This window comes from Amphibalanus amphitrite, unplaced genomic scaffold (assembly GCF_019059575.1).
Source record: "Amphibalanus amphitrite isolate SeventyFive unplaced genomic scaffold, NRLGWU_Aamphi_draft 000802F_arrow, whole genome shotgun sequence".
Taxonomy (NCBI): domain Eukaryota; kingdom Metazoa; phylum Arthropoda; class Thecostraca; order Balanomorpha; family Balanidae; genus Amphibalanus; species Amphibalanus amphitrite.
In genome coordinates, this window is record NW_024882296.1 from 251,798 (window position 1) to 273,674 (window position 21,877).

Sequence of the window (21,877 nt, forward strand, 5' to 3'; positions counted from 1 at the left end):
AATCAAATGGCTATCTTCGATTATTGATTATCGTTCCGCATTTTCCAAAATCTTGAACTGAATCTTGGCAATTTCTCGTGACTACTTCACGACCATGATACATGAATTTCTTAAATTGAACTTTTTTAGCCAAACACGTACACATATGATAAAATGAATGTCACCATCGTGTTCTACGCCCCAAATTACCCATAAAACATGTGTCACAGGCTGCGAATATCAGTTTTTATTTTCGGGGATATGTGCCTGCCCGGTTGACCTGACCTTGACCCTGACCTATGCTTGACTGACCCCTGCATGGAGCTGACACTCTTGTAGGCCTTATATGATGGATTGTGCACCGTTTTGACAGAGTTTATGACGAGAGGCGCCCATTGCGAAGTCCTGAAGTCCATGCTACTGAAAGCCCGATTTCAGGTGTTTGACCTGACCTTGACCTGACCTGTGACCTCAAAATTCAACTTTAAAGTACTCATCTGAAGCGTCTCGTCGCGTTCTTTCGTTTGCCGCCTCGTGCGTTTCGCTGCGCCTATTGGTTCTCGAGTTATCGGCTGGGGGCGTTTAACGCCCCCCCCCCAGCAAACGGTGGGTGGCGAAATACCCCAGCAACTGCCGGGATATATTCGCGTTGTAGCTGGCGTTAGCGTTACACGCCCGCCGCGCGCGGACCGTCGGCTGTCCTCGTTCAGTCCCCGGCTGCGTTCCCGCGCCATCGGTCGTGTGAGTTTTCCGATCGAACCTCGCCTCAGGCTCGGCGGACGCGGCGAAATCGGCGCCTTTCAGTGTCCCAGGACTATCGTTAGGGCGGTGGTGTCTCATTGGACGGGGACGTGAGCCCGGCTTCGTACAGATTTCAGTCGAAATCACAGACTGGTCCTCCTGTAAAAGTCGTGTTCTTGTAAGAATGACTATGCTTAAACACGTACCCACTCTTTTCATAATTTATTTCATGTGGTTTTATTTAATCGGTGATCATGAATATTACATTTCATCATTTTTAATACCTCTTTGATGTCCAATTTACTTTGTTGCCGCTGCGTTTTGTCTCATTTTGCCGTCTCACATTCATCCAATCACGTGCGCCATCTGTCTCTGCCACCTCCCATCCAGCGTTCGACGCCGAGTCAAATCATGACAGTCACATGTCTCATTAAAGCTGACAATGCCCAGCAGCCTTCCAGCCGGAGTCTATCGCTAGACGCTCATCCAAACAACGCCAGTCGCCTGTTCAAAGTCCGCTCCCAAAGTGGCCTACAAACAGCTGCTTCGCTAGACTTCCTTTGTCAATAATGGGTATTCAGTGATTAAAAACGAATCCATACCACCGCTCGTGTTTCCAAAGTTTGCGTTTCCAGCAATCAGCCGAAATATGACAAGCTCGTGAGGACGTGCCTGGCCGTCCCCTGTGAGCGGATACTGTTGATCCACGACTGTGTTCACACAATTCTCAGTGATCGCCATACGCCTGCTCGCTGGCTTCCGGCGAATGTTCGCATCCGGTGGCGGCGGACAGTATAATGGTAGCAGCGATCGGCCGCCGCCGCCGCCGCCGCCGCGGGCAGCGGTCCTCCGGAGGCGGCGGCGGCGGCGGCGGCGGCGGCGGCGGCGGCCGGGCACAGTCTGCTGGCTGCCGGGAGTGCGTGCGGAGCGCAGGAGCTGTGCTCTCGACTGGAGGAGATTTGGGAGTGAGGACTGGACTAGAGAGGACTGTGGTAGTTTTGAGGAGAGCCGCTGGGTGGTCGGTGAAGGTTGCTTACCGCAGCGTTTAATTGATTTGCCGCTGGTGATTTGCCAAGGCCGCAACTGGAAACTGTTCGACTTCCGTCTTCGTCTACTGAAGAAGTGGCATTCTGAACTCTAGTGCTGTGGAACAGGAGCTCACTGAAGAATTTATCTGGCTCTCGCAGCCACATCCTCCGAGCTGGCTCCTCAAACGACCACCGCCCTAACCACCGAGATGGCTTTTGCCAATACCGGGGAGGACGCCATCGCTCCGTCTCCCCCCGGCCGACGGCGGCGCACCAGGAGCTCCCAGCGACGCGCTAAACCCGCACCGCAGCCCATCGAAATCCTGGACGCCGCCACCGGAGAGATGATCACCGAATCTGCCGAACAGACAGACGACCAGAACGTCGCGTGTGCCGGTGAGTGTCCGAGCGAATCCGCCGGCCGGCCGGAGATAAGCGATTAGACGCACACTTAGTGTCGGCGGCACCGCTTAGCCCCGGTCAGTAGCGTGCAGACGACATGAGAGGTCGTTTGGGTGCCGGTTAGTGGGCCCGGTGATTTAGGTGATGGCAGACGTGTGCCCATAATTGCAGTCGGAAACTTATTAGAATGGGTGCTGTTTCTAAAGAGCTCTTCAAAATTGCTACTGCCTTGCATACTGCTGCGGGAAAACGAACAACTTGGTAATATTTTTTTACAGAGGCAACTTTTAGTTGTTTGACTTCTTCGTAAGGATAATATTCGGGCCCTCCTCTCATTCTATTCCTCTTCTCTTCCTGCTCCCGTCAGCCGCGGGCGTTCTGATAAGTAGTGCCGTCGGAGAGGCCAGAGACCGGGGGCGGTCAGGCAGAGGGCGGGGGCGGCTGGGCAGAGGGCGGGGTGGTCAGGACTGACAGCCTGAGCCGACCCGGCTTCTGACGTGTACGGAGCGCCACGGGCCCCGTTCGATCAGCTCACACTGAAGGGAGGAGTGACCAGGGTGTGATTTGACTGTCAAACACTTACGGGATTATTATGACCGGAGCGAACAAAAACATCGGGATAACTGTTGGCTGTTTTTTTTTCTTAAGTTGCCTCCAGTAACATAACACAAGATTAATATTAATATTGGCTGCTGGTTTATTTCTCCCTGGCGTTATGAAAAGTTCAAGATTTCCAATGCGAGTCGCCAGTTCCCAGTGCCACATGTTCGCTACCAGAAGCATCCCGCCTCATTTGTAATAGCATCACCCCGATATTTGTCCATGCGGCGCTCCGCCGACTCTGTGATGAGAGGTCGTTCAGGGGCGTCTGACCAGGCGGGGGGGCGGGGAGGGGAGGGGAGGGGGATGGTATGCCCCGAACTGCACCTGTCGTCTACTGCTGCCTAGCAGCCGAGAGCGGACCGATTTAAAAAGGTCGGCCGCTGCTTCTGAGGAGGCTGGCCGCCGCTGAATGGATAATGGCACGATGAGTTTGCTCGAGAGAATCGCCTGCAAGGTGACGGATGACTTCTGGTTAGCAAAGGAGTTTGGTTTGCTTCTGGTTAGTACAGAAGTTTAGTTTGTTCTTGCCTGGACTAGGGTTTGCGCCGTGGTGAATTGTGACCTTGTACAACGTCCATGCACGTGAGGCATTACCTGACTCAGTCAGTGAAAATGTAAATAAGTGGCTGGGGTTCTCTCACGTCCTTGGTCCCCTGGTTTTACTGAGGCATTGCGTTTTATTCTGTTCCGTGTTGGCCTATTACTCAGCGTTGAAGTCTCCGCTCCAAGCGGTATCGTTTCCCGAAGCTAAGGCGACGCTGCTTGTCGCCCTGGTTATCGTGCTGTTTTGAATTGCAGTCTCCCTACTCAGTGGTGTTATCTTTCTGTTCTCGACTTGTCAGTTGAAGTCTCCGGGTTATTTTCCCTTCGCTTTATTGCAGTCTCTGGAGCTGCATTAGTCACGTGACGGTCTTATGGGCTCCACTTGTGGTCACGTGACGATCATTTGAGAAAACTGGTCTTGACCACGTGAAGGTTATGCCACGGCTCTCCTGGTCACGTGACGGTTTATATTGATCTCCCCTTCCAGTCACATGACTGTCATGTGACATTCTCCGCGCTGCGGCCCCCGACTGTCCGCGGTAATGAAGCCTTTCACAGCAGCGGGCAGTGGCAGTGATGGGGCGGGTTTGGTCAGCGTGGCTGGCCCGGCGGTGGCACTCTGCTGCCGGCAGCGGCATCGGTGACTGGGTGCAATGGCCCGGGGTGACGGGGTTGGTTGTGACAAAGTCATCGTGGCTAGGGCTAGGTGCATATTTATTGACATGGAGATATTGGATGCGTATTCTAACCCGAATATATCACCCCCAGTTTCAAATGCCCCTCGATCCAAGCATGCCGATTCCCTACTCCAAGATTCCAACCCTGTTCCCACCCCTCCCTTCCCTCCAACCCATTCCCTTCCATCCGAGCTGCCCGCGAAATCCGCACCAATGTCCGCTATCCATCGTGTTCTAGACAGGCTGTCTGTGCCGTCTAGTGGGTCCTTCCCAGACACCAGTCACTGTCTGGGGTGTCTCCCCCTCGCCTCCCCCCACCCTCCTGTCAGGACGACTGTCCGCCACTGAGTCTGTGAGCGACGCTTAGGGCCACTGCCGAGGAAGGGACGCAATGTGAGTTGTAGAGCCCGCTCTGTTGATTGGTAGGGTGCCAGTTTTGATCTATCTGGTATTCTACCAACTCCGAATAGAATGTAGGAAAAATTAATTGAACGTTTATCATACATTATGTGGCATAAAACATGAAAATGTTTCAACTTTTGTAGAAATCGCAATCGATGCGTTCAAGCTATCTTCCATCCTTTGTATTACTTTTTCTTCAAAACTTTCCTGACTTTAAAATATTGTAATAACGTTGCGTCGGCCCGGCCCCTCTCCGCTGCGCCGGCCGTCCATTGTCACGAGACGCCTGAGGCGCCGTGATGTGACCCAGCGACAGCCAATCACAGGCCACCCGGCCACCGCCCCGGGCGGGCCGGAGGACCCATCACGTGACCTGGCCACAGCCAATCAGCGGCCGAGCGACGAGCCAGCGGGCGGCAGAGGCGAGTTGGACGGCTGCCAAGTGCCAACCGAGGCGCCCAAAAAATTAACTTGCATGTATGATAATTCACATGATTTTTCATTGCAACGGAGACACCATGTGCTTCAGTTTTTATCTCAAATTGTATCCAGCTTTTAAAATAAGGTTGAAGTACGGTTCAAATACCTTTCAATCACGTTGATCAATTCTTCTAAGTCTGATTTGCTTCGTCATTTGTATGCAAAATTTTATCGTCGCTGCCTCTTTGACGGTGAGACTTTCAGCAACATCTCGTGCTAAATCAGCAATTACTGCTCTCTCTACTTTCCCCTTTAATCGGTGTCATCATGTCTGATCAGCTAAGATTGCTGGTTGATTATCATGGTGCAGGCGTTTTATGGTGATTTTATATCTTTTGTATCCTCTCTAGAGCTTATCGCGACTCCGTTAGGCTGCTTGATGCCTTGTCGGGGATGTAAATATTCGGATATATCCATGCCTACTGCCTAGTGCATTGTGTTTGTCAAGTTGTAATGGAATTGGTCGCCTCCTAACGCTGAATTGTAACGTATTTCTTGAAATGTAATGCACATTATTTTGTGGAACAGGAATATTAGATATGTGTGTACGAGTGCAACTTCTTTTTTTCTGATTGGCACTAAATTGCTACATTTTTTCATGTTATTTTATTTAAAACATTTCAATCTTGGGTGATATTGTTTTCCCTGGTCTAATGTGTAATCCTTAGCAACAGCACTTCCTAGACCTCTTCCTCTTTTCTCTCAACACCCCCTCCTAACACCTCCCCCTCAGCCTCCCTCTCTCTCTCTCTCTCTCTCTCTCTCTCTCTCTCTCTCTCTCTCTCTCAATCCCTCTCTCTCCCCTCTCTCTCTCTGTCTCTCTCTCTCTCTCGCTCTCTCTCTCTCGCTCTCTCTCTCTCTCCCCTCTCTCTCTCTCTCCACCGATCGCTCTCTCTCTCTCTCTCTCTCTCTCTCTCTCTCTCTCTCTCTCTCTCTCTCTCTCTCTCTCTCTCTCTCTCTCTCTCTCTCTCTCTCTCCACCGATCGCTCTGTCGCCGGTCGTCGCTACCGGCGGCCGTCCTTAGTGGCCGGCCTCGGCGGCCGCTACACCGGCGACGTTACAGCGACAGATGGTGTGATGGCCACCGGCGGACGTCGCCCTCACAGCCGGCGTGACGTCATCATGTGACGTCATATGTTAGGCAGGGCCGTGGAGTGGTCGGTAGAGGGGCTGGGTGGTAGCTAGGGGTAGCTAGATATGGAGCTAATAAGAGGTTTGTGTAGTTTCAGGGAAAACGAAATTATTGGATCACCTTTATATTGTTAGTTGATATTTGAATTAATTAATATGACAGTATGATGTTGAGTTAAATGAGATAAAATGTGGCAAAAAATATGACCAAATGGCTAAGCAATAAGAATACTGTGTTGAGTTTCCTCGATTAGCTTCAACTGTTTGTTTACATTGATTTAATTACATCATGCCAATTCGGTTTTTCTTTGAGCTGGTTAATCTATCCCTAATCGTCAGACACATGATGCACGTCCCATACAGAGAATAGCAATGCGGCGCCGATAATGCGCCTTGGACATCAGTTTTCCTTTCATTAATCACCTCTGATGGCGTCACTCGAGAGGTAGGTATACCCTATTGGTGGATCGTTTTATTCTGGTCGCCAATCTCGAAGGTCACACCAGGTCAGGGGCATCCACTACAGTGCAGTTACCATACACTGCCAATGAGACAAGATCATCGACCTCTGAAGCTATGCAGCGAAACATTGAAACCACCTCACAGGACATTTACATTGGTGCACGTGATCAAGCTGGTGTGGGACCACCCAGAGCATTTACCCGGCACTTAGGCTGCCTTTCATGAATGCATTTTCAGTCTGATCACTGCAGTCATTGCATCAGCAACTGATGGCTGTTATTGTTAATTGCAGTTCGGCCATCGGCCAGCAGAATACTATATCAGCAGTGCATTGGCCGATTAGTTGGGATAATTTGCGCCCTTGGAAGATGTATGCCAGCGCGGGGCTTGTTCAGAGAGAGCTACTGGGTCGGGGGCAGGGTCAAACGGAGTAGTGGGATGGGCGCTCTGATGCACAGCTCAGTATACAACTACTGCATTATTCGAACTGTACTTCTAACCATTTATTTGATTCATCTCTGCCTTAAACCACAACATGAGTTTGCTTTTTAGGCTATATTTTTAATGGTCGCTTCCTCTAAGCATGCTTTTTAGAAATCTCATATTCTTTATTTTTGGAGCCTGTATCTTGCAACAATAGTAATTAGGAAAATCGTTTTTTTTTCGGTTCGACAGGATGCTGAATTAAGTCGCTAGCTGCTTACGAAAACAACGCTACTGCCTTCTTTCTTTCCCACCGAAATTGACCATTCACACGCTGTAAAACCAATCGAACTGGTTTCAGCAGCACAGTTTCCACAAAATCCGTTACAAAAGCGCCTCCGTAAAGTGTCAAACGGTTAGGAGGCCAGTGTTCTCACTCCGAGAAGTGTCAGGGCCTCAATGGCTGAAACGAAATTGGGTGGAGAGAATTTAGCGGTTTGGAACATGGGCGTGAGCGTGCATATACTATCAATTAAGTACATGGATTGCGTGATAGACAATGTAGCGCACAAAGCTTACGATACATAAATGTTCGCTAATATTGGTCGATATCGGCAGGTTCCCTAATGCTGAACACTGTAAAAAGCAGCGAACACGATTTTCACATCTGCACATGATTCATACCGGTGTGCACTGTGCAGTGCCTCACTCTAACACTAGAGTGAAATTTTAGCGATGGTTGATACCTGCACAGAGTAAATTTTGTCCTATATCAGTTGACACAAGTCCTGCATTAGAGGCTCATCCTTGGCTGGAATTCCCAGCATTTGGCCACAGCTGGCGGTAGTGCTGTTCAAAATATATTTTCTTTTGTGTTGTTCGCTCTCCACAGTGGCGGACAAAAATACCAAATAGTCACGATCTGTACAATAGCTGATGACGTAACCAAATGTGAATGAATAAACATTGGTGCTTGAGGACGAAAGACGACATTTTTACAGCACTCTGAAACTCGTAAAGCCGAAACCTAGACAGCGGTCAGCACAGGGGTAGAGAAGCGGAACCGACACTGTTGTTAACTATGAAACAAGTCAAAAGAAAAATAAACAAAATGCGACAGTGAAACCTACTAGCTGATCTTGCGTAGTCATCGTTACTGTTTGATTAATAATTAATTTGCAGAGCGTCGCCTGCGATTTTGCTGTTTTCATTCACAGTAATTGTGCGAAGTGGAGGGGGTTTTCCCGGGCACGGGCTGTTGTTTTTGGAGGAGCGCCGACCAGCTCATTCAGTGACGTCATTTCGAGGAGCTGGCACCCACCCTGAGAGGGAGATGACTAATGCTTGCACCGGGAGTCTGTAAATCGATCCTCTATGTATTGGGTCTGGCTGGTTCAACCCAAGCCAGCATTGACACTGAACGAGACAGGCGAGATAGCGCAGATGATATAACATCACAGGACACCCTTTTTCGTGGAGCTAAAACACAGCGATGAAATACAGCACTGTTTCAAGCGATGAACACTGTGTGCTACACGGTATTGACACTTTATTTGACGAGGGAACCTGTAAAGAGACGACAAAAATCGCAACATCTTCAAACACTTAGATACGCTCGCAGTCTTTTTAGTTTTTTTTTCAGACAAGACATTTCCAGTTACCACCCAACATTCAGAACATCAGACGCATCAGGCCAGGCATCCCAGTCTCGCGTAAGGGAGCTGCCCGACTCAATAGAAAAATAAATAACCCCGATAAATCACGCGCCGCATCCCGGCCCCGGACCGCCGATCAGATGAATTCTTAGCGCCGCCGCCACCGACACCTGCTCGATCGTGAAAACGGTTCGCGCTCCTCCTTTGGAGCTATCCGACAAAAGAGCGGTGTTCAGTGGATGTTCGCCTCACCTGGTATTTATTTCAGGCTCGATTGGCGTTCACTTGAGATCGTTTGAAGCTGGCTGTGGTCGCTATCTTAGGAGAAAGCCTCCAATGGAAAGCAAACGTGCATTCTCTAATCAAGCAAAGTCTGGGTGTGGTTGGGTGATTTAGATTCAGATATGCCTCCTACAAAACAGTATTGATAAGAAATAGTCACGAGCTGATACTCGTGATCCGAAAAATCAATTTCCAATTTCGACACTGACCAGCGAAAGCCTACACACCTCACGACTATCCAGTGCAGCCCGGTCCGCCCCTGGTCCGCTCCTCCCTTCCCTCCCCTCCCCCACTCGATCAGCTGATGGGGTCAAGGCCACGGGTAGCGACCCCTCCGTCGGCACCTCAGACAGAGTAAGCCCCCGGGGCGCGCCATCCGTCACCACAGCTGTTGGCAAAGCCAGGCCGAGACAGGAGTCTACCGTATCTCATAGGCCATGTATGAACCTAAGCCTGGGAAGCATGACGCATTGAAATGAGACACAGTGTGTGTGGGAACTGGCTCAAGGCATCTCGGGTGGGAACATCATTGTGATAATGACCGCGATCAGTTTTACGGGAGTTTCATCTCGGGGAAATAGGGACGCTTGGTGGGTAATTGACAACGAGTTTTTGCTGGTTTGTGTGTCAACGACCACAGCGTATATAAACAGTATGGAATGATGCATGCGGCTCAGGCATTCTTATTCGGTGGCTTGGTCCTCTCCCGATAGCATCTAAAGCCGAAAATAGATGACTTTGCTTTAGCAGCACTAGGAGCCATTGAGTGCACAGCTTGTGAACAAATACCAATACAAACACACATCACGTGCGAAATACAGGCCGAGGTCCTTCGGTTTGTGTTTGATACTGCCGGGTGCTGAACTTCCTACACGATTGGCTGCCCGGTTATGGCTATAATAGATCGGATGACAGTCTGTATTTGAAGAGGAGATCTGATCTGAACTCACGCTGGGCCGCAGACGCTCCATTTATCTTTATACAGGCTGGGTGTTTCGTGGGTAAAGGATACAACCGTAGATGAATATATCGGTTATGGAACCTTCTATGCGCTCTTAGAAAACCGTAAAGGAAAGCAAAATTCACGAACTGCTATTTTGGGGCAAATTAATTACCGTACATAAAGCTGGAACCATTCGTGACATTAGAATGGAGAAACTCCCTCACTATTCCGTATTCAAAACTCCCACGTTCGCTGTTAGCTTATCTGTCACTGCGCACGTGCACATTATCCCCCACGCACGTGCATATTACGATACGAGCACGTTCGGCGAGAGTAATGTTATCGGGCGGAATATCGCCGGGACCGAGAAATATCTCCGATCGCGCCTCTGCTAGGGTCAGATGGGAGCCAATTGGGTGACACGTAACGTTTCCGCCAGAATAGGGGAGCTAGAGAGAAGAAGAAAACAATGAACTAAAAAGAAAGGAATGCAGTGAGCGTGGATGACCCGATGGGATGGATTAGCTATTTGTATTACATCGCAAAACTGTTCGAGCTAGAATCCGAGTCTAAATCAAGTATTGCCATGATTCTTCTCACCGTATCAAATCTTCTACTAGCCGTATGTTTTGTGACGTTATGTTTGGAGTGCTAGCCTGTGTTCCCTTGTGTTCCAGGTGAGTATTTTGCTGACGGAGGATGCTTCACCTCATCTGCGCGTGAGTCTAAGACATTAGCGGGGACTTCTGAACCCCGAAGGCCCAGAAGCCTCGCGTCCACCATCCCAGCGAACCATGTCTGCATCCTGAACACTGCCTGCGGTCACCGGCTGGTCGGCAAATGCAAATCAATTATGTAAATTGAAATGTAACGTACCCTGCCCTGACACTCATGTGATAGATTCCGACGTGAGCTGAAAGCTGGCGGCTCAAAGCCACCCGAACTAGTCGGTTCGGAGTACGGAGCCAGCCTCGGACCGTTTTTCTCACTAACGGCTCATCGAAGGTGCGATTTGCATGGCCAAACTGGACTAGATGGCAACATGGAACCTCATCGATTGGTTTATCTTCGGTGCCCGTCAACACCCACCGATAGACCCAATTACTGGCGGCCCATTCCGCTCAGGAAAATCGGTCCCCTCGCAAAGTTAGCTTCTCATGGAAGGTTACGCTAATTTAATTCAAATACTCGATAAGTATCTATCGGTAGTACGGCCTGCAAAGCGTACAATCAGCTTAATTAGAGTGGCGTGTTTGAAGGCGGTTTGTTTGGCGCCTCTGGTCTTTCGGTGCAAATTACTAGTGCTCGAGATGACACGCTAACACCGAGGCAGATGTCCAGAGTGTTTGCATTTTGCTATCGGAATTTATATCAACAATGTCTTGCTGTGATGCATGGCTGCAGCCGGGTATTATTTACATTGAGGTCACTGACCCAAGGAGTGGTAGTAAAGCTACCAGGGGAGCTGGTGAGAGGAGATAGTGCACTGGCACGAATCAAACCGTCGAGACCCTACTAAAAGTGGGCGGACCGGTGTGCGCGCTTATTTCGCCACGCATGCTGCTCCCGTGCTATTCTGAACAACGGCACTGCTTGCTACCTTCACGGAAGTTTCAAACTCATCTACATGCAGTGAAAAAGCTCCACTTGTGCGGTCTGTGAAACCGCCCTCCAAATTACCCTACTCTTAAGAGGCGGACACACCCCATGCGCGTGCACTAGCCCGCTCCCTTATTTCACCGCGGCCCAAATTAGTCGCAGAATGGCCACACACATGGCTACATATCGCCTCGGGCTAAATCTCGGCGGTCCAGAAACGAGCGCTTAAATCAATCCGAACAATGCACGTGGCATCATGCGCGTGGGATTCTCTGGCGCGCAGAGAACTGCGCGCTGACGCGCCTGTAATGAGTTCGGTGGTCTTTGTGCTGTTCAGCTGCCGTCTGCGAGCTTTGAACACGTTACCTTCAGTGCTGTCCCATTAATTCGTGCGCTGCTGTGATAATTATACGGTGAAATTATGGCAATTTACATTGCAAAGCAGCTGCCGGCTTGGCTGCGCTCTATTTTGGACAGAGTTTTTGCGTGACACCGCGTTGTGCGCCACTTGGGTGCCGCTAATGGCAGACATAGCGGGATTTTCGCATTTTACGCGTTAAAGTTATTGTTAAATAATGCGCCTGCGTAGTGTAGCGCCAGAAATTAAAGCAATGCTGTGGCATTTACTGCGCCAGCGCTTTTATAATGGAGAAAATCCTGCTAGACATTCCATGAATATGTTACAGGCAAAGTGAAAACTCGGGCATTTTGCAAAATGCCTAGGCAATTTGCAAAATGCCTGACCGGCTAGGCATTTTGCAAAATGCCCAGGCAATTTGCAAAATGCCTGACCGGCCAGGCATTTTGCGAAATGCCTAGGCAATTTGCAAACTGCCTGACCCACCAGGCATTTTGCAAACTGCCTAGGCAGTTTACAAAATGCCTGGCGGGTCAGGCATTTTGCAAAATGCCTGAGTTGTGATTGATTTATTTTACCGTTTTTGTTTACCACAGGTGTTGACCACGTCGTTCCCATGTGCCTGAGCCCCAAGCACATTCAATATTTACGAATATACCCACGTCTTCCGCCACTTCCGTCGAGATGGAGCCACTACTGAATGGACTGTGTAGATTGAGCCAACGTCTCCCTATACTTTTCGTATACGGAGTTGTAGCCGTGCGTGTGTACGAATGCTGTGATGGGGCGCGGAGCAGGGCACAGAAAAGAACATGGGCGCGGAAAAACGCGGCGACCGGCCGAATATTGACCCGATATTCTTCGCTTCCCGTGCTTACTTACATCACGGCAACAGAGGGCCGCAGTGACACGGGGTTGCCAGCTCGATCGATAGAACAGAGACATCGTATCCAATAAGCATTTTTGTTAATCACGTGTCACGTGGAAAGAAATAGTCTATATCTTGAGAAATCAGCCATTTTTGGTACATTTCAGGAAAACAGCATTTATAAACAATGCATTGGAATGCGATGAGATACATTCCATAGACTAAAAGAACATGTGGCTTTTCCAGAAAAGCAAGTTTTTGGTCATCCACGACCCACGTGCACACCTTTATAATAAAAAGACGCTTAGAAATAACAAGTTTTACATTCAACGGACATGTTCATCTTTACACAGTCACAATGCATTGATAATGTAGGCGTGTGGCCCGCCAATCAAACTACCATACATCGAAAGAACATTCTTTTCTGATCAGATCTACCCAAAGTATTTCCAGAGTCATCAAGGCTCTTAGAAACATTACCATGTTTAACGCGTGTTTACCGATAAAACCGCGCCGGGCGCCCGGCAGCCGGCGCGGCGGTCGGGCCGCTGCCTGGGGCTCAGTGACCCTGAACTCGGCAGCGCTACCCGGAGAATGTCTCACTGTGTGTCCTCCCACTTGGTGCGTATCGCTTGTGATTAACCCCTGTAAGCGGCACTTACAATAATGCTTACGCATCGTCGCTGGTGTGAGTTCGATGTCGGGCATTTTGCAAACTGCCTGAGAAAATAATTTCAGGCAGTTTGCAAAATGCCTGGTGGGCCAGGCAGTTTGCAAACTGCCTAGGCATTTTGCAAAATGCCTGGCCGGTCAGGCATTTTGCAAATTGCCTGGGCATTTTGCAAAATGCCCAGCCGGTCAGGCATTTTGCAAATTGCCTAGGCATTTTGCAAAATGCCCGAGTTTTCACTTTGCCTGTAACAAATATATAAATGTCTGGAGCTTCTTTATGCAAGTGGCCAGAAGCCATTAGGCCTCTTAGTGGCCTTGTTCAACTGATTTCTTTTTTCGCTCGCTGCCTGCAATGTCCATATCGCCACAGATTTTGGAAGTTTGTCGGCACACCGAGATTGGTCACGTGACTGAAGCAGAGTTCCGGAAGTGGCCGAAGCCAGTGTTTTCGTGGCTCCAGAGCTGCCAGTTTTTGCGGGATAAAATACGGTGACAGCTGGTGCGCTTTCCTCGAGGGAGCGCTCTTGGCTGTTCCGGGAATTCTGGTGACTGATGGCAGTAATGCTGCTTTGGGTGTTAGCTTACTGTTCTGCTTTTTTCTAGGCGATATGATTTATCTCATACTTTAACTACTTCTAGGAGTCAAGCTTTCAACTGGATCCTTTCTTTCATTTTACCCATATCACAAGTCATAGAGGGACGAGAAATATATATCGCTTACCTGCCTATTTATGGCAGCCAGTCACTTATATATCATGACTTTTGAAACGTTTGAAAGAGAGGCATGCGATAATCAAGGTCTCATGACACTAACCGCCCTCCCTTTTCTTTTCACACACTCGTTCCACTGGCTGTGGAGGCGCTTTTCTGCTGCTCCAGATTTTTGGGGCGTTGCCAAATGTTATGAGGTGGACCATTCTGTCTGTTTCATTCGTCAGTGGATCTTTTTCCTGTCGTTCAACGATGACGCTTTGCTCTCACACTGGCTTTTGTTTCTCATCCCGTCCTTTTTCTGCCATTTTTTATTTTATTTATTTATCCTTTTATCATTATATTCATTAAGTTCCTATGTTTGATTCAATATTGATTCGGTGACTCATTCATTCATATTCCGTTCACCAATGGTTCGCCTTTCCACAATGGATCTGATTCCGATCAGCACCGCTGGCACGCTCAGCTGACGACCCTCCGGTGACCGCAGGGTTTTAACCCTTGACCCCGACCGCCACTAACGAGCCTGGCCGCCGGCCGGCCCGGGGCCACAGCCGCCCCATCCTACCTGTCCTCAGTCATTTGTCAACGAGACGCCGAGCCGTCCCAGAGGCGCCAGATTTGTCTCCGCCGGCTGTGGTGACGTTTATGACGCAGTAGCGGATGTCGGTGGTGATTCCGTTGGCTTCTGTTTGGTTGGTGTGAGTTTGTTTGTGATTGTGTTTGTAGTTCTGATTGTGCTCCGTCGCCTCTGGCTCGGAGCGCCGCATTCGTCTCATCTGCGCTGGTCTGTGGCGCGGCGCCAGGGGCGGAGGCCAGTGATGGATTAGTGAGCTCTATTTGGAGACGAATAGCGCCGCACGCTGTTCACACATCGTCCCAGCTCCGGGTTTGTCCGGTCATAGAACCGGCGACTCGGCATACAGACACGGGCGGCAGCCAATCAGAGGCCGGCGCCGAGGTGTCACTGCACTCTGATTGGTCACCGCGCGACCCGTTGGCTGTCGTCGGTTTAGAGCTGAGTTTTTTGTGCTTGTTTCCCGTCGGTTTCCGTCTGTGGGAACTGCGGTTTGAATTCCAGTCGGTCTACAATCAATATGGGTCCCCTGAAGAGCGAGAAATGCCAGAGCTGCTTAAAAGGAAGACCAGGAAAAAGACAGCGGTTTGGATTAATTGATTATTGGCTTCCAGCCGTGGCGACGGCGCGAAATGTAGATGATGAATGGTCAAACTAATAGACTCGAAACAATGGGCTGAGTTAATTTGCTCTAATCCTTTCAGCTAGTTAGAGGTCCTGGCTAATGATCAGGCTCACCACATTTCTCTTAGATTTTCCAATATTGCATTTTTGTTGCTTTTATGGAGTGAACGTTCAGTTGCGTTTGTTTCATGTTATAGTTAATTTGCATGCAAAATGTATATGTATGTCAAAGTACATCGGTTTTATGTTTCATATTCGCTAACGCACGAAAGAACACATATCAAAAGATTCGATGATCAACATCCCATAAGCGGAGGCGCGCATCAAAGCTATCACCTCACCATCAGCTCTCGATTCACTTCCAATCATAAGTCATAAATCTGGCAAATGATTATCCTTCGGCCGAACCCTCGACTGGTGCGTGCCGGCGGCGTGCGCTGCTAGCCGTTAGCTCCTACCCATCGCCGGCGGCGACGTGGCGCGCTCGCCGCATCGCGCCACATTGGCCGCCTCTCCAATTATCGCCGAGACGACCTCGGTTCGCGGCGGTGATCCATCTCTATCGGCGACGGTACTGGTACTTACCGGGCGCCGGTACTGGTATTTACCCGTCACCGTCTGATGCCCAGCTCTATCTGATGACACGCCTTCTCTGGCGTCTGTCGACAATCCTGGCGCGGGGCGGGCGTTATCTGTCAACGGGGAACGTGTCTGTATTTCGAGAATGCGTTGGTATGTTCGGGAATTTTTTTTTAATCGAAATTAATTGAGAGGCGAGCAGCAGTAGCTTGTAGCGTTCGTTACATCGGCACTCGGTATCCAGGACCGCCTTAGAGTGTCTCAGAGTTCTCAGAGGGCTTCATAGTTTCCCAGAATGTCTCAGAGTGTCTCAGAGTGTCTCAGAGTGTCTCGGAATGCCGATATTGAGGCATTGCGTGCCGACGTTGAGACACGGAAGTGATAACGGTAGTTTTGTCCGTCTTTGGACATTCGAGTACCCACATCAACTCGACCTAACTGTGCCTAAAGACGAATTCAGATGCGCCTGCCGAACCCGTGAAGAGTGATTAGGTCGCTTATGGGTGAATCCGGGCTGCACGCGCTATGATCCGAGGCGACCGTAAAACCCCGGATTGGAGGGTAAGTGGTAGATAACGGGGTGTAAATATCAGGGTAGGGTTACCATGGCTTAATCGGCCGGCCGATAGACCTAGCAGCATGTTCCTGTCATGTAGTAAGCAAATTATCCGGTTAGGCTTTAAAAATGGCTTGAGTGATGGTCCAGGTCAAAGTTTGGCAGTAAACAGTTTTTGTTTCACGCGAGGTTTAGTATGATGTTCCCCGTTTATTGTTTGATGTGGTTGTGTCAGGCGTGCTAGGTGAAGATAAATATCTATTTATTGATCGCGCTGATCGTTATTGGCAATTTAATCGCAAACGGATATTGTAAAAATGTACTTTATATGACACATCTCTGTATTCAATACTGAACACTCAAAGCTCGAAACCACGAAGCGTTTTCTTTCACTACTTTAGCTTTGTCTTTGAATTTATCCCAGTCAATGCAGTTCAGCGCCTCTGAGAAATGTTTACAAAGTCATCAGACAAATACTCTTCAACCGTCGTCTTGCATCTCACAACTTGTCACGACTTCACATCAACTGTTCGCTTAGGTTACTTTCATGCGATCATCTTTGCGTCATCTCTTAAGAGTTGTATCCGAGGAAAACATCTTGTCTTTCAAATGACGCTCGTTGGAGGGTAACTGTCAAGAAAGTGATTTCTTGACATACAGACCCTAGTTCAGCTCCTCTCTTTTGCTAACACCAACGACGCCATAGTTATTTCCCGGTCAGGTAACCCTTCTCCGTGTGGGTTTCTTTATCGCTTCTGCCCTTCTCGTCTCACAAATTAGCAACGGAAGCGCGCAAGCCGATCACTTGTTTGTTCGTGACGTTTTAGTGCATGCTAATGTTCCTGTTCTAACGGTGAGGCTGATTTTACTATGTCTGCCACTGAGTGTTCGCTAGAAACACAGACAGCAACATAGCGATAATACGTCGGAGCGTTTTCTCACGCTGTTTATGATTTCCAGAAACGTTTGAAGGGGTCACTCAATGGGATCAGGAGCAATCAGTTTACGCCCGCTTTCATTGTATCATGGACTCTGAACATGATACATCCGTCTCCCAATGAAAATCATGTCGGAGCCGGCACGAGACATAGACGTTTTAAAACAATTGCTGGTAAATGCGACCACAGAGCGTAGAAATGCATTCCAAATACTTGACATTATATTGTTACTGTATTTATGAAAAATATAGTTACTATATTTGACCCTGTTCTTATCCACGGTGACTATAAATATTCTGATTCAAGATAAATATTCTGATTGTTCTTATCATTCTGATTCAAGATGGACCAGATTGGGTAATGTGGACTACTGTAATCTCCCGAACTAAATATGCTCACCGTCCGAGTCTGTCTTTCGGACTGTCCCTCTCTCTCTCTCCCTCTTCCCTCCCGCCCTCTCTCTCTCTCTCTCTCTCTTTCTCTCTCTCTCTCTCTCTCTCCCTCTCTCTCTCTCTCTCTCTCTCCTCCCTCTTCCTCCTTCTCGCTCCCAATTCGTCCCTCCCCTTCTCTCTCTCTCTCTCTCTCTCTCTCTCTCTCTCTCTCTCTCTCTCTCTCTCTCTCTCTCTCTCTCGCTCCCCTCCTCCCTCTCTCTCCCCTCTCTCCCCTCCTCCCTCTCTGTCTCTCTCCGCTCCTCCCTCTCTCTCTCTCACTCTCTCCCTCCCTCACTCTCTCCCTCTCCTGTCAGACTCACCGGCCGCTCTGACCAGCCCGACCGCCCCATCCCGCCTGTCCTGTGGCCGAGCTGTTATTTATATCAGACGGGCTGCTCAGAGCGCGCCCCACGGCGGACGCATTCCACGCTTTATGAGTAGCACCGCTCCCATTTACATGACCAGACGTAATGTCGATGGAGTTTATATACCGCTGGTGAGGATACCCTGGGATCAGCTAGCTTCAGAGCTGGCTGAGGCTGCTGAACCTACTGAGAGACTAACTAGAGTGGCGTGATTGTAATCTGAGTCTGAATTGTAGTGGAGATATTTTACAAGGTAGACTTGTAATTGTGATTGCTGGGCTCTGGTTGTGACTTAATCGAGTCTCTGAAAGTTTTAAGCATTGCTCAGTTTGCCCAGTATTGCGACAGTTGACTCCGTTTGACACTCCACGTCCACTATATCATATTTCGTCTGAATGATGACGATCTTTCAAATTTCTTCGGATTTCAAATCATCCCAGGCTATTCAACATAGACTAATTATCCTGGCGGTGCCTTCTCAGTTGCTAAGCAGAGCCCAGCTGCCGATACCGATAGGTCATTGCCACTCCTAATGGCTTCTGTTCATGAGCACGATTTACTGTTTTCAGCACCTCCTGCGGGTGTAATTTATCAATTAATTATATTGAACATAATTTACCTGTTATTTTTTCTCTCATAAACCATGTCCAATGTCCATATGACTTCGTTAACACGAAACCCGTTCAATAAATCAAAAAACCATTGTGCATTCCGGGCGGAGAACATTGAACGAATATTAATCACAACTCGTCTTGAAGCCGTCAACTTTTCGCAGCTTCTGTTTCTCTTTCTTTTCCGGTGCTTCTCAATATGCCGAGAAGAACTCCGATCTCAGTTTCGTTCACCTGCCCCGTTATTCATTCGCCCCACGGTAGCATCTTCCCATCCCGCGCACGGGAGCACCCCCCCCCCCCCCTCCTGCCGCACAAAAAGCGTCCCGCTCGTGCGCGGGCGCGCTCTCGGGCCGGCCCTAACTTCTGGCCGTCGTGTTGAACTCTAATCACCGTCTAACCGGCTGATTACGGCCCGTAAACTCAGCCCAGTCGCTAATTCCTGGTGATTGGGGAGGCGGGGAGGGGGAGGGGAGGGTTGATCGAGCTAGCCGGCGCTCCTGGGCTGCTGGGGGTAACTGCAGTTGTGCTGCTGGGTGAAGAGACGTTGGATGGGAAACAAGCAGGTTGGTCCAGGGGTAGACTTCTTGTCTTTTCATTCAGCCATTCAGCCATTCGATTTTTGGTGAGATTCGTGGTCTCAGTCTTTCCTGTTCGCTTGGAATTAGGTGAGAGTTTTGGCTAACACTTCGTCTTCATAATATAGGACGTCGTCAACAGCGAACCAGCTTGAGCTAACTTTGGAAGCTTAGCTCTCATGCTTCCCTTCAAATTGAGAGTCTGGCTGCTGCACTCCTTTATTTTGATAATATATTTGAGGTAATCGCAGGTATATAATTACATAAGGTCACTGCGGCTCTCGCGGCGTGTTTCATCCTCTGCTCCATCCTGCGCCATGCGTGCCGCTGGCAGCGGCGGCGGCGGCGGCCGTACTCGTAACTCGGCGCAGCGAACATCGACCCCACTGGGACCGGGCTACCACATTAGGGCCGGACCAGCACCTCATAATCCGACAGAAATTATAATGAAATTTGTTCATGATACCAGCCACGCAGCGGGAATGAATTATTCCAAATGAGCCTGTGATCAATTTCTCAGAGCTGTATTGGTGAAGGGTTTATGTGTGTGTAGTTTCACGTAGTTTAATCGTGGGTATATATCATAGCATGACATTGAGCATGACTAGACGAAATGGCTTGTCTTGCTTACGGCGTCTCTGCGAGATAAAGGATCGGTGGATGGAAGTGTACGCGTGTTCGTGAAACTGGCGGCGTGTGTCCCCCGGCAGACAGCTGATAGGTTGCATTGTTTGGCTGGCTGAGCCCCCAGACGCTTGGAAGACAGCTGTCGTCTCCGGGAAATCTACATCTGTCTGTCCGTTTGTAGCAGCTGACTACGCCATGTGCTGATCGGCTGTGCTTGTTGTCATGACAACAGCTGCAGGGCTGGCCAGCAAATACCTTGCTTCTCGTTTGGAATGCACTGCAATGTAAACTATTCGGCTGGTATGCATGATTTGGGACAGTTCTCTTGGAAGACAATCGGAGAAAGACCCGTTTGTCTTTTAGCCGTGATTCGCGGATAGATATTCCACATGTCTCGTTCTTGGGGAGTGCCACTCGAGCCCCACTCCAATCCCCCCCCCCCTTCCCCGGTCGTCTCAGCTCCATGACTGCACCTACCTCTTCGACTGACGTATCGCTCGATTATTGATTGATACGGGGCCCACAGAGCCGCTCGACGCCGCCCGTGCACAGGTGCGACCAGCGCAGCAGAAGATGCCTAGTCACAAGGCACGTAACGCGGTGCAAAATTCAAACGGTCAGAGATAGAGGCTAGAGGAGTGAATTGCAGGTGCAGGGGGTATTGAATGGGATGTGAGACTGTACTTTTTTAGCAAGATGGATTCATAGACGGTTGTGCGGGAAAAATGCAGTGCATTGCACGCTCAGGACTGAGTCTTTGTTCAATAAATTTGCATGTGTATTGATGATGATTAATTGATAATTTGAAAGGGCACAAGTTGCGACTCCCGTAAGCATTTTTTCTCAGCATCCTCTTGCATTTCTATTTGTATTAGTTTATTTCCATGTTGATCTCATAACTTCATCCAATTATAAAAAGTAATAGTCAAACAATCTCAGGTTGAGGGCTTTTACAACTGACATTGCCTTTTAACAGTGCCCATTGCCGGCCGTTTCTCTCTCTCTCTCTCTCTCTCTCTCTCTCTCTCTCTCTCTCTCTCTCTCTCTCTCTCTCTCTCTCTCTCTCTCTCTCTCTCTCTCTCTCTCTCTCTCTCTCTCTCTCTCTCTCTCTCTCTCTCTCTCTCTCTCTCTCTCTCTCTCTCTCTCTCTCTCTCTCTCTCTCTCTCTCTCTCTCTTCAGCCAGCCATAAGCTGCCTAAGCCGCTGACCGGGTCAACTGATCAGCTATGTGATACCGCCCGAGCCTGGGCCAGCGGCCCGTATCGGTCCGTGGCCGGTTAGGGGAAGAGCTGCTGACCTGCTGACTATATCAGCTCGAGAGGGAGTTCTGATAGGTGCGGTTGCTGATCCGCTGATCCTATCAGTTGCAGGCGCTGTTGGAGATAAAACTGTTGACGAGTCTGTGTCTGTTCGTTAGTTTCTCTGATATAGTTGTAATGTTTCGATGATTTGTGTATTGCTTTGATACGGTATTCCATGTTCGTTGGGTCACAGAAGTGAACGAGAAAGCGACACTGAATCCTGGTTTTGTCTAGGAATTTACGGGCTGGGAGTATTTCTGGGGACTTTTGGGTCATCAGAGCCCAGGGCAGTGCACAGCATTGAGATAGCGCTGGTCGGGGCTGGGTCCATGGAAAGGCAAGGCCTTGTGCGTCCGTCCCGGGTAATGGTATTGTGTTTGGTGAAGCATTGGGTCAATGCCTCTGCTAATCCAGATAGATGGGACGTTTATTGGGCCGGGATTTGTAGTGTGAAGCAGCGAAAGACACGCGCAGACAGAATATTGGGAATTTGCTACCAGTTTCCGACTATTCACTGCACTCCGTTTCACTGTATGGATCACCTAAAATCAGGTCTAGCCCTCGGCTCTCGCCCATTTTCCCGTATTTTCTATTACATAGCTTTCTCTTTGCTCTACTAAACCCAAAAACATAACTTAGATGAATTCTAGGCCACTTCTTTGATCAGTCACTCAGTGTAGCTATTCCGGGTGTCTGGTTTTCACGTATAACGAGACCTTATACAGTCCAGGC

General features: G+C 49.3%; 1 protein-coding gene across 3 annotated transcripts in view; it reads left to right on the top strand.

Annotated features, from left to right (window-relative positions):
- The first annotated feature begins 1,611 nt into the window (after window positions 1-1,611).
- Window positions 1,612-21,877, top strand: part of LOC122366386 (paired box protein Pax-5-like) — an 82,534-nt gene continuing 62,268 nt past the window's right edge. Inside the window, exon 1 of one of the 3 annotated variants that reach the window (XM_043338596.1) lies at window positions 1,612-2,144. In XM_043338596.1, coding sequence (XP_043194531.1) covers window positions 1,958-2,144 — 187 coding nt within the window. In that variant the 5' untranslated portion in view covers window positions 1,612-1,957. The remainder of the gene's footprint in view (window positions 2,145-21,877) is intronic. The other 2 variants (XM_043338594.1, XM_043338595.1) reach the window with 2 other exon arrangements.